The following is a 13,753-nucleotide window of genomic DNA, read 5'->3' on the forward strand; positions in this document are numbered from 1 at the left end:
AGTAAGTAACGTGACCATGTTGCAGGAAAAATGTTGGTGTCATCAAGTGCCGAATCCTTAACATGAGTTGTTTCGGTTATGCAATTGCAGGGAAATGCAGGGGTCATTAGGTGCCAAATCGTAAACATGGGTCGTTACGCTTTTGAAGCTCGATTTAAAAGAAAAAAAAAAAACCGTAATTAGCCTCTTAATTCACGATAAAAATTCTCTCGAAAGTTTTTCGAGCTAGATATAAAAGAAAGTGAAAGATCTAATTTTGAATTAGTAAAATTTGGGAATAAATATATGAATTAAGGGTAAGCAATTGTGTTAGTATTACCAATTTGGGAATGTCGTGTTTCACGTTTTGTTCAAAAGACAACCAAGATGATGAAGATACACTCAATAGAGACATTGACAATATTATAAAATAATAAATTGTTATAAACGAGAGATTTAAATAATTAGATAAAGAATTAGAGTTTTCAAAATAATATTAAAACTAAAGAAATAAAATATTATAAAATTAGGAAAGAGATCCCTTTATTTAAAATATAAGTCAAAAGCATGGAGATTTTGTTGCTCGTGAACCACGTGCTCACCAAATTGGCCTTTAATTAATGTATATAAAAGATTATTTTTATTTTTATTAAAATAATATGTTCTTTTTGTTAAATTCTTTTAAAAAATATATATTTATGAATTGTCATCGTTCTCATTTGAAAGCCTCTCGACCCTCTCTGGTCAAACTAGCTTTCTGTAGCAACATCCGGAGGTTAGTAGAACCACTGTGTCATGCTCTTCATGATCACCCTCATCAACATACTGTGCACGTTCGCACTCATCATCTCTAGGGAAAATATTCCTATGCTTATGTACACACAATTGCATGAATTCCCTCTAGTTCTCGTTTTAACATTTCTTTTGATACAAGCCTAGTCTCATCTCTTTGTTACGTTAAGTAACACGTACTCGTTAGATACGTACATTAATATAATTTTTCATGCTCTTAGGGTTGTGTCCTAGGTCGACCTATCGACATGATGCAATATGACACTCATCATCATATAACACACTTAATATAGAAGACATCAACCTATTAAAATAAACGACATGCAATCACATCACACTCATCATAATACCATTAAGCATATCAAGCATGTCAAGTATGTCATAGATTGTAATATAACTCACGAACATCATCATGCATTATAGCTCATACATCATCATATAACTAGTGTACAACATCGTACGACACAACTCAGAGATCATCATAGCTCATACTTCATCATAGTACAACACCATATGATACAACTCCTACATTAATCTTCATAGCCCATTGTCTTCTTCCTCAATTTTGTGTGTCTTCTTCTTGAAGCAAAAGACGACATTAATCTTCAAACTATCAAACGAAGCGATTTCTCGAATGGGTTCGATTTTGGTGCATCATCTTTAGCATATCAAGTTAAGAAATTTGTATAACTTTTAAGAGATTCACGAACCAATGTGGGTTTTACTTCCCTTGTTGATTGATTTTGTGTTTTGTTCAGTATGAAGGTGGTGTTTCATCGAAAAGAAAAAGTATTTGGGATACCTTTACTCACCAATATCCAGGTAAAGCTTTAATTTAGAAATAACACAAAAATTATAATCATTCAAATGTTATGATCATTATGATGGTTAGTGTTTGTGAATATTGCAGACAAAATTACAGATCGTACCAATAGAAATGTAGCCTTAGATACATACCATCGATGCAAGGTGAATTATATCTCACTAGAGATGTTCACGATATAAGAGTATTTTAGCCCTTGTGAGATGTCACGTTGGTTGGGGAGGGGATTCCTTGCAACGGTGTGGAAACATCACTATAGCAGATGCGTTTTGGACAATATCTCCTAGCGGTGGGCTTGAGATGTTATATCACATCATAGTTTTCAATATTTAAATACTTTTATTCTTATACTTTTCATACTTTTCATGACATAACCTTCCTATGAGACATACATGTATATACACTACACGACCTACTATTTATTCTTATCATATGTGACTCATCTAGTGTTTCACAGGGTGTAATGTGAACATGGTATTCTATGTACAGGAATTGACATACTTGAATCACATGGATCTCAGAAAGCTCATAAACATCGCATCCTACAAGTAATCACATGTAGATTAGCTATAGAGTATGTGTTATTCATACAGCATACAATTCATCCAACCTCGATCAGTGCATTCCAACAATAAGATTTACTTGTAGGCCTAAGCCAAAGTCACTAATTTTTTGTATTGATGTTCGTTGGTTCTTGCTTGTCGAGATTTGAGTATACATATGGTGTCCCATGACATCATAATTAGAACATGACTATAGAATTAAAGCACCTAACTTCTTATCATTAGCCTCAGGTCTTAATACACGTCTATCAAGAAAGGTTTCTACACTCTTACAATGGTTTATTTCCCTCTCCAATCGATGTGAGATCTGACAAAAATTATTTTACACGTTTTGGCCACAAATCTGAAGGAAAACGTGGCTAAAGATGTGTTTTAGTTTATCTATCACCGGTGATCGAAACGGCAACTACCCTTTTTTCTTTTTTCTTTATTTTTTGTGTGCGCTTATTTAGTGCATAATTTATGATTTTACACTATTAAGTATGTTGTCCTTTTCTCAAAAGTTTGTTTTGTAGGGATGAGTTTTAGTTTTGTTCAAGGGTTGTAATAATATTGGTTTGGTTTACTGTAATAGCCATAAATAAATAAATAAATAAAATAAAAAATAAAGAAGGAAAGAAGAAAATAAACCATTAAAAATAATTATAAAAAAAATTACGTTAAAAATAATAATAAATAAATAAAATAAAAAAGAAAAACAACCTTCTCCACTTCTCTCCACTAACCTCTGGTCCGTTCATCCAATTATCTCTCCTCAACTCATCCTTACGAAAGTTATATTTACTGCAAGAAGAAACAGAAAAACAACCAAACTATCGTCAAATTTATTTGAGAAAAAAAATGAGAATGACCTCTACGAGTTGAGATTCACTTATAGATGGAAATTTACGTGAAAATAGATTAAGGTATATATTAAATCTCCATTTTCTTTTATCCTACTTCTTCTTTTTAGAAATCAAATTAAATTATAGTTAGATCTTCGTTAAATCATTACAGTGATTTAGCTTTGGGTTAGAAACTAAATGTCAATCGTTTATACGAATTTTAGTAAATCACGTCATATTAGTAATATTAGATTAAATTTATATTAGTAGCCAAATAAATAGATTAAAAATAAAATGACAAGAAAATTGGTGAACAAAAGGAAACACAGAAATAAGGAAAAATTTGGAAACCAGGATCTATTAGAAATTTAGAATACATGTGAACAAAATTAAAATGCATAGTAAATACAGATTAATTAAAGAACGTAAACTAAGTAAACTAAATATGGAGAGAAAAGTATATACACGGAGCACACAATAACTTGAAATAACTTTGTCAACTTTTTATACAAAACTAACCATAAAAGATAAGATCTTTAATAAAAAATATAATTATAGATATATAACATTTCAAGACTTTTAGCAATGAACCAAAGTAAATGAGAGAAATAATTTTGTAGAAGTTCAATGTTATGGTCGAAATCGAACTTTCATTAAGGATAACTTTGTGACATCACCCTAAGCTAATCAGGTAAGTGACTTTACTATCGGCATAGTTATATTTGATGTTGACATGTGACCCGTGGTTATGTACGTGTCATGTATATTGATATGTGTGAATTGTTTGTGGATTGATATGCTTATGATATGTTTTGTATATGTTAAGATATGTGGATTGTATGATAATAATTACGGTACAATGCCGTGACGGTTACTAATTCTAATCAGTTGAGGTACTAGAGAAAGCTCGCCCGACAAGAAAAGGGGTCCAACGGTGTGCGAACTGTCTAGTGAGTTCATACTCGCATGTATGGGCTGTGTGTAGAGTATATGGTACACATCCAAACTTCCCATTAGAATAGTGTCGTAGGAAAAATAGACTGATATGATAGGTCCCGTCATTGCATTCGCATGTTCTTGCATTTAAACCCCAATAGTGGGGTCATTTACTGAGTATTTCTTAAAATACTAAAGTCATGTGCTACCTCTATTTCAGGTTAAGGTAAGACATTCCTGTACAGCTGACGACGACATCGCAACTCAAGACCATGACACATGCATAGGGTAATCGTATTATTTTCTTAGACTTAGGCTAGAATAAGATGTTTTTTTAGTTAAACTTTTATTTATTTTATTTAGTCTTTTATTGTGTCATTTTTAAAAGTGTTTTCAAACACGTAAGTCCATAACAGTGTTTTAAGCTAAAGTGTTATGTTTTATGAAGACGTATTGTTTTCAGATTATATTTTATTAAAGTTTAAATGAAGTATTTCTGCATTCAATATTTATGATATGGATACAGTAGCGACCTTAAATTAAGTAGAGAGTAATAATTTATGTGGTAATGACATTTTTTTTCTAAAGTTTGATTTTGGGTGGGAGGGTGGAAACCTAGTGTGGCACTTTTTAAGTTGTATTAAACGTCTAATTTATGATTGTACACTTAGTAACTTTGTAATTTATGTCGTGTTCGTATTGTAGCTCGGCCTAAAGGTTACAATATTAATGGTTTAGTCGTAATAATTTATGTGGTTAGGAGGTTGATTATAAAGTTTTTCTTAGGTCGGGTATTAATTTTTGTTCTTGATTTTATTGCATTAATTTATGAGAGTTTGAAATTTTCTCTAAAGTTGGGTTGTAATAAAGTAATTGTATGCTATTTATGCAAAGTTAGTTTAGGGAGGAAGTAATTGTAGTAATTAACTTTTTAAAAATTAAGTTTATTAGGATATATATTTTGACTAAGAGATTCAAATCTTCCAATAAAGTTAGTTCAAATTTAAGAATGCAATAATTATTTATTTATTTATGAAACTAAGCTTAACGGATTAAGATATACGAAATTCAGATTCGGCACTCGATGTCCTGGCATGTCCTCGATATATCCTACATTCTCTACAATATGGTCAAGTTACCATTCCTTACTTTTAAGAGCGAAAATTATCCCCACATACCAATATGAGTCCTTCCAACATGTTTTGTTCATACTCACATGAATTTTAAGAAAGCTTCGAGGAGGTCACCTAACATAGAATTGTTCCAAGCAAAGCACGCTTAACCATGAAGTTTCTATGATAAAGTCACTGAAAAAGAAAGTGCACCTTATTAGTATAGATAATAACTTTCATTTTCTTTAATTATTTTTTAGTCATTCTATTTTCAAGATTGCTCTCATTCGGAAGTAGTATCGATTCAGTCATATACTCCTTCAGTCGGGTGTCACTTTGAACTAAGAGGTTAAGTGTTCAAATATCTCACCAAAGTTTGTTCGATCGGAATTAAGTTTTTAGAATGTAATGGTAGATTGGTTTATGATTTTAGGGTAATAATGTTGTGCTTAAAAGATTGTTGTTAAAGTCTTCCTCTTTTTGTAGGGAAGGGAAATTTTAGCCATAGTTATTAAGTGGTAATAAATATTTGATTTATACACTTCAAACCCTAAATTCCAAACCCTAAATCCTATTTTGCTCGTGTAATATTAAACAAATAGCAACTATTGACGTAGTATGGGACGTAATCCTCTCCTTTTGGCTATGATCTTCTTAGTAACTTCTTTTACATCTCATAACCTTCGCTCCTTCTTTTCTCTTCTTCGGGTCCTCTTAATCTATGATACTGAAATAAACGGTAAAAAAATCTTTCATTTCTTAGTATGCCCAAACATAGATATAAGAAATTTTAACACTCTAACCGTCAATTTCTTGAAATGATATTGAGTTAAGAAAGTACAAATTTGAAACAACTCATATGGATGCCGTATTTTTTTCCGCTAATTTGTCTAATTCTTAGACCCATTTCTTCGAATACCAAACAAAACTAAAGACTTCAAGTTCAAGTATTGATCCCATATGTAATGACCTTAAATTTCTACTTATTCAGAGTCGTTACTAACGTCTACTATTTAGCTCATATGTGAAATATATTCTTTAAAACGACATTATGAATGACATAAAACAAAAGAAAAAAAAAAGGAATAAAATAAAAGTAAACTTAATTGATTCAATAAAAAATCGAATTTCATGTTTCCATGGTTTCTTTGGTAATAAAACAGATTAAAGGGTATTACTATAACCTTTAAAAGTTAATTATTATTGAAACAAAATAAAAAGTTCATGACTTTTTTTATATAATTTTAGCCTATATGATCGTAATGTCGGAATTTAAAATTTTAATGAATTAATTATTAAAAATTCAAATCAAAACAGTCGTCGATTGGCCTCTCTTTAAGCCATACGTTAATATGTTAGGAATTGCGACTTTCCACAATTGTATGATATTGTTCAGTTTGAGTATAAACTCTAGTAACTTGGATTTTAATTATCCCAAAAATTTCGTACCCGTGGAGATGTATTCCTTAATTAACACATATGTGAGACTCCTTTCCTAACCATCCTCAACACGATATGAAATATGTGCATATAAGGGAAGGAAGTGAGTTGCCAAATAGTGTGTAAGCTCTCTATATAAAGGAGGCCAACTAAGAGAGAAGTTACACCAAAACCTAACAAGATCGAGTGACAATGGCTATTAGAAATGACTATGTCATTCTCTTCTTCCTCAACTTTGTATGTCTTCTTCTAGTAGAAGCACAAGACGGTGTTGAATTTCAAACTATCAAAAGAAGCGATTTTCCAAATGAGTTCGATTTCGGTGCATCATCTTCAGCTTACCAGGTTAAGAATTTTTTATAACTTTGAAGAGATTTACGAACCAATGTGAGTTTCACTTCCCTTGTTGATTGATTTTGTGTTTTGTTCAGTATGAAGGTGGTGTTTCATCAAAAGGAAAAAGTATATGGGATACTTTCACTCACATATACCCGGGTAAGCTTTAATTTAGAAATAACACAAAATTATAATTGTTCAAATGTTATGATCATTATGATTGTAAGTGTTTGTGAATATTGCAGATAAAATTGCCGATCGTAGCAATGGAGATGTAGCCTTAGATACATACCATAGATACAAGGTGCGTGAGATGCCAACAATAATAGTGATTAGATTGGGTTTAGATAGCTTAGGGTTTAAATGCGCATTTACATTTAGGTAGAGATGTTCATGAGAGGAGGTCGGATAAAAAAAAAATCTTCTCCATTTTCGCTCCACCTTCTATTTCAATTTGCATCTCGACCAAAATTTTCATTTATTTTTTAGTATCAGAGTGGGATTACCATGGAGAATTCGTGGGAATCGAGTTCTTGGTGGATAAAATTTTCTATTTTTTTAAAAAACATATTTATTTCATATAATTTATAATGGATAATTTATATTTTTCAATATAATTTCCACTAAAAATGTTACGGTTTACTCCACCGCTAACAAATATTGTCCGCTTACGATGAATGATTTGTTCCTCACCATTTTAAAACACTTCTAATAAGAGAGGTTTTAACATTTTTACAATGATTGCTGCTTTGTTCCCCTCTCCAACTAACGTGGAATCTCACAATCCACGTCTGTACACCCATCCGTTATTTGACTTGATACCATTTGTAACCGCCAAAGTCTATCGCCACCCAATATTGTCCTATTTGTGGTTTCCTTTTCCGTCTTCCCCTCAAGGTTTTTAAAATGTGTCTAAGAGATTTTTACTCACTTATAAGAATGTTTCATTTCCCTCTCCAACAATCCACCACCCTTTGAGGCCTAGCATCTTCGTTGACATAACACCCGGTGTCCACTCCCTTCGAGGCTCATGTCCTCACTAGCACATCGCCCGATGTCTGGCTCTGGTACCATTAGTAACAGTCCAAGTCCACCGCTAGTAAATATTGTCTGCTTTGGCCCATTGCGTATTGCCGTCAACCTCACGATTTTAAAACGCGTTTGCTAGGGAGAGGTCTCTACACGCTCGCAAAGAATATTTTGTTCCTCTCTCTAACCGACCTGAGATCTTACCTAAAAAAACAATATAGAAATTCTAATAAATTCAATAATATTTCATAAAATATAATATAACTCACCAAACACTCAAATTTCAATATTTTATTATAATTTTCAATATTTTAAAAAAGTTATTTAGTTTTGTCTTAATTTGATATATAGAGATACATATATTTATACGTGGGGAAGACGGAAACGAAAAATATAATTTCTATTTTCAGTCTCGATCTCGTTTAGTTAACAGGAAGAAATATTTTCTCGCTCCCTCTTCATTCTCCCATTTAAATGAGAATTTCACACTTTGTGTAAGACATGTCTTCGTCCCAACACGTTAAACGAACATCTCTACCTCTAGCGATAAACGTTCTTGTTTATAAACATTTATTCAATATTTACTATTAGAGATATTCATTTAACCCATGAAGTCCGAGACAGAGATTAAATTCTCCCTCTCTCCCTCCCACGTCACGAGATATATATATATATATATATATATATATATATATATATAATTTGATTGATATGTCTCTTTATAAATGCAGGAAGATCTCTCCCTTATGAAAGACACAGGCTTTAACGCTTATAGATTCTCAATCGCATGGAGCAGAATATTGCCAGGTAAGATATTAAAAGCTATTTTTAGTTTAAGAAAAAAAAAAATAAATAATAATAATAATAATAAACTTGAAAATATAATGGTAACTTTTTGGGGGTTTCTTAATTACCGCAGATGGAACAGTGAAGGGAGGAGTAAATCAAGAAGGCATTAATTACTACAACAATCTCATCGATGAAGCCCTTAAGAAAGGTTGGTCCTAAATTTTATTGAATATATTAGTCGGTAAAAAAAAAAAAAAAAATTACCATTTCATTTTGATTTATTTATAGGCCTCAAACCATACGCTACACTATTCCATTGGGATGTTCCACAAGCTTTAGAAGATAAGTATCGAGGTTTCTTGGATCGTCAAATTTTGTAAGTAAAAAATGGTAACATTTTGAAATTAGGAACCAAATAAAAATTAAACTCAAAACTCAAAATGAACGACAGGAATGATTTTGAGGACTATGTCGACGTTTGCTTCAACCAGTTCGGTGATAGAGTTAAGCATTGGATCACTTTGAATGAACCAAATATGTTCGCTATAAACGGTTATGCGCAAGGAACATTTGCACCGGGAAGATGTTCGAGATGGATACTCAATAATTGTTGTGATGGAGATTCTTCAAAGGAACCGTATATAGTCGGTCATAACCAAATTCTTGCTCATGCTCGTGCGGTCAAAGTTTATCGAACGAAATATCAGGTTTGCGATTTCTAAAATTATAGCAATATGCATTTATATGAAGAATTATTTCATATATTTTGAAGTATTATCACATTGTGTTTATAGAGAACACAAAAGGGTGTGATCGGAATAACCGTGATTGGAAATTGGTACGAACCATATTCAAACACTTTTGCAGACAAAGAAGCTGCAAAACGAGCTATTGAGTTCTTTTCTGGTTGGTAAGTACCATCTCAAACTTTAATAATTAGATCACATTCGAACGAGAGTGATCCTATGGATTGAATTACTGAGAAAAACTTAAAAAGAATTGAAAGTTATTACCTATACGAACACGATGGCTTAATCATAGGAACTCTAAATTCGAGTGTGTTTTCCCTCGAGGTTTTTAAAATGCGTCTCTAAGGGAAAGGTTTCCACACCCTTATAAAGGGTGTTCCATTCTCCTCCGAACCAAGTGGGATTCTCACAATCCACCATTTTCAGGGTCCAGCGTCTTCGCTGGCACTCGTTCTTTCTCCAATCGATGTGGAACCCCACCAAAATCCACCTCCCTTCAGGGCCCAGCATGCTTACTTCGGGGAACAACCTCCTCGCTGCACATCATCCGGTGTCTGCCTCTGATACCAATTGTAACGGCCCAAACCCACCGCTACCAAATATTGTCATTTTTGGGCTTTCCCTTTCATACTTTGTTGAAGATTATTGGGAGTGAGTTCCACATTGGTTAATTTAGTGGAGGATCATGAGTTTATAAGTGAGGAATATTATCTCCATTGGTACGAGGCTTCTTGGGAAAACCCAAAGCAAAGCCATGAGAGATGTGGACAATATCATACCATTGTGGAGAGTCATTTTTATCATAAAAATTTAGAGAGGCCCGAAATCCTCACTTAATCTAAGTCATCAACTCGATAGTAACCAAATTAAATGAATGATATAGGTTCTTCAATCCAATCGTCCATGGTGATTACCCACAAAGTATGAGGCTGCGTGTAAAAGATAGACTGCCCACATTCACACAAGACGAAGCCACTTTGATCAAATGCAGCTATGACTTTCTTGGACTCAACTACTACACAGCTGCATATGCCATCGATGACTCCAGCGCTCATGTTCTATACCCTTCCTGGCGTACCGATTCTGGTGTAAATACTTCAAGTATGGCCTTCATATTATATCATTCAAAATCCTATCCTTTTTCTAAAACATTTTGTAAAATTATTTTTCTATCTTTCATAACTTTTCAAAATCTCTAATTAAATTTTGTATAATGTGCTTGGGATTTGCTGCTGATCGTTTCATGAAGTTTCACTTGGACCAAAGGTAATTTACATAAATTTTCATCAATTATGAACTTAACTAATCACACTTGGCTAATCGTCTCTTTCAATTGTAGGTGAATGCGTCGTCTTGGCTTTCAGTTTATCCCAAGGGATTGCAAAAATTGTTGATAACCATGAAAAATGATTATAACAATCCGTCTATCTACATCACAGAAAATGGTATCGAAAAAAATCTCTTTTTTTCCTTTCGAATGAAGAAAAAAGAGAAATTGTTATTCGTAACTTTATTTATTAATCAAATGATACATGTGCAGGATTCTTTGATTATGATGATCCTAGTGCTCGTAAACTACTTTGTGACCGTAAGAGAACTTTTTACCATATGGGACATCTCTATTTTCTTCTTGAAGCAATGAGGTAAGTAACTAAATGAGAGGTTCTCTTTTTTATTTACATCTACTCACCCATTTTCATCAATATTCATACTTTCGAGTTTAATGTTTGATATTTAATATTTGTGATATCGAGGGAATTAAAAAAAAAAAAACCCATGTTCGATGTGTTATAAAGTAATAATATTTCAGGTTTTATAAAATAAAAATTGACAAAATAAGTAAATTGTGACCGTCAGTCAAAGAGATACATAAATGAATCAAGATCATATCTAGATGAGAGCAATAAGATAGGATGACTAAAAAGATTTAAAAGAGTTGAAAGGTAGTACCTATACCCACAATGGGTACCGTCCTTTTTAGAGGCTTAATTATAGGTTTGACCAATCGTGTGACATCTTGAAAATTTTCCAATAAAACATGTCAGTGAGGACAAAACATGTTGAAAAGATTCGTGTTGGTTAGTAAGAATAGTTTTACCTCTTAGAAGCTAGAAGAAATAGCATAATCATGTGGCCAGAAATGCAAGAAAATAGATTTCAAATCTTGGACATGGAACATTACGGATATTTTGGACAAACGGACCTCATTTTTGTTGGTTTAAATATATTTTTTTGTTGGGTTTCTTTGTCATAAGTAATGTTCTTACTAAACTTTGGGAAACATTATAGGGATGGCGTTAGGGTAAATGGATACTTTGCATGGTCATTGCTGGACACTTTTGAATGGTCAGATGGATATACAAAGCGCTTCGGCCTCGTCTACATCGATCGCAATAACAACCTGACTAGAACACCAAAGGATTCACTAAAATGGTTCTCTTATTTCCTCAAGGGATGAACATGTTTCGCCAACCACTTCCTGTCGTTTGTTGTGTGTCGTTGCAATATGTTCTCGCAACTTTCTTAAACACTGCTAGTGGAAATAAGTATTAAATAAATTGCGTTGTCTTGTCGTTTTTATTTTTGTGTTTTCGTTGATAAATAATAAGATGGGTCTTCTTTTTTAATTATGCATTTGTTTGTTTGTTTAATATCAAAATTATTGAAGATCGTCCCGTTTAATGTTGGTCAATTAAGAGAAAAATCATGAACATATAATTAAGGGACACGACTTTAATGATGAGACCTGTTGGAAAAATCAAAATCAAAGTCACGAGAGTTTATGTTCAAAATGGATAATATTATACCATTGTGAAGGTTTCTTTTTCTTTTCAAGTAGTATTATAATCATGTCTTTATTATAACTTAGTCATATCAATAAAATTCTCAAGTGTCGAATAAAAAAGTTATAAGTTTCGAAGGTATAGTCATAATAGCTCAAGTGTTGTACAAAGAAGTTGCCAGCTCCAAAAATGTAATCATAGTACTAGACAAATAGATATGACTATTTAAACAGAAGTTTAATATATACTTTGCTTAAGAGGTCTAGAGAAGGAATCGTCACGATAATAATAAACTAGATGAGGACAAAATTTCACGTATAGAGAAGATATGTAATGAGTATCAAGAATGTTAGACATTCCATTAATTTTAACATTCTTGATATTTGAGAAATATCTATGGCATAATACACGTACTGGTCCAATTATAAGGATGAGAGTTGAGAAGTTAATTTTAATTAATCATTTGTATTCAAGTTATAGTGAACTCGTCAAACAAAATTTTATATGAAGTTGGAGTTCTTCCCGACATGTTCTGCAAAGTCTAGAAGCATTAAATGCATTTTAATTTTCATTTAATCAATTCATAATTAAATTATGAAACTTAGTCCAAAGATGTTATTAGATAACACATCGTTTTTATTGCATTATATTAATTGTAATTTCAATATTTATTTATCATTTAAGCCGGTTAAAATCGTAGAAATTTCATAACATCAAGATTTATGCACCTTATTCTTTACGGTACCTACTTGTCATGACTCGATTTTTTAAACTTCAAATCTCGGACTACAATGAAAGAGTCAACGAAAGAAAATAAAATAAAGAAAAATCAAAATAATGTTATAATGATCAGTAAATAGATGAAAATTGTTTATTTACATCTCATAGCTTTCCTCTTCTATTTGCTCATTCTTTTCTCCTCTTTGGGTCCTTTTAATCCTCTTCTTTCATTCTCTAACCTAGAACACTATGAAATAGACTGTAAATTTCTCATTTTTTAGTATGTCCGAACATAGATATAAGAAATTTCAACACCCAAACCGTCAATTTCTTGAAATGGATATTGAGTTAAGAGAGAACCAATTTGAAACGACTCATATGTCGAATAATTCTTAAACCCATTTCTTCGAAAACCAAACAAGACTAAAAACTTCAAGTTAAAGTATTGAACCCACATGTAACGACCTTTAATTTCTACTTAATAGAGTCGTTACTATTAAACGAACATGATTAAACTTTAGCCATGTCAATAGAATCCTCTTCCTTAATTATAAACCCACATGGTATCACAGTCATGCCCTAAACTTTAGCCATGTCAATAGAATCCTCAAATGTCTAACAAAGGACTCCAAAAGAAAAGGAATAGAGGCTCCTCGATGGCATAGTCAAAAAATGACTAAGACTCCAAAAAGAAAAGGAGTTGAGCCTCGATTAAGGGGAGGTGTACTTTGTTCGAGGGAAGGTGTTGGATGAAAGTCCCATGTTCGTTAATTTAGGAATGATCATGGGTTTATAATTAAGGAATACTCTCTCAATTGGTACGAGACTTTTTGGGGAAGCCCAAAGCAAAGCCATGAGAGCTTATGCTCAAAGTGGAC

General features: G+C 32.5%; 1 protein-coding gene across 1 annotated transcript; it reads left to right on the forward strand.

Annotated features, from left to right (window-relative positions):
* The first annotated feature begins 6,626 nt into the window (after positions 1–6,626).
* On the forward strand, positions 6,627–11,952 carry LOC111780503 (beta-glucosidase 12-like). Its single transcript, XM_023660929.1, has 13 exons — positions 6,627–6,814; positions 6,901–6,964; positions 7,051–7,109; positions 8,566–8,641; positions 8,754–8,831; positions 8,912–8,999; positions 9,075–9,330; positions 9,418–9,533; positions 10,256–10,473; positions 10,622–10,638; positions 10,712–10,817; positions 10,913–11,015; positions 11,662–11,952. The coding sequence occupies exons 1-13, from the start codon at positions 6,662–6,664 to the stop codon at positions 11,828–11,830; spliced, it is 1,503 nt and encodes a 500-aa protein (XP_023516697.1). The 5' UTR covers positions 6,627–6,661; the 3' UTR covers positions 11,831–11,952.
* Positions 11,953–13,753: the final 1,801 nt, after the last annotated feature.

This window comes from Cucurbita pepo, chromosome LG18 (genome assembly GCF_002806865.2).
Source record: "Cucurbita pepo subsp. pepo cultivar mu-cu-16 chromosome LG18, ASM280686v2, whole genome shotgun sequence".
NCBI classification, from domain to species: Eukaryota; Viridiplantae; Streptophyta; class Magnoliopsida; order Cucurbitales; family Cucurbitaceae; genus Cucurbita; species Cucurbita pepo.

What these genes read in the sequence shown, in the direction of transcription:
- LOC111780503 (XM_023660929.1), top strand. Translation starts at nt 6,662, where the DNA reads ATGGCTATTAGAAATGACTATGTCATTCTCTTCTTCCTCAACTTTGTA. An exon ending in ATGGAGCAGAATATTGCCAG is followed by an intron (nt 8,642 to 8,753) that starts GTAAGATATTAA and finishes TAATTACCGCAG; the next exon opens with ATGGAACAGTGAAGGGAGGA. An exon ending in ATTGAGTTCTTTTCTGGTTG is followed by an intron (nt 9,534 to 10,255) that starts GTAAGTACCATC and finishes TGAATGATATAG; the next exon opens with GTTCTTCAATCCAATCGTCC.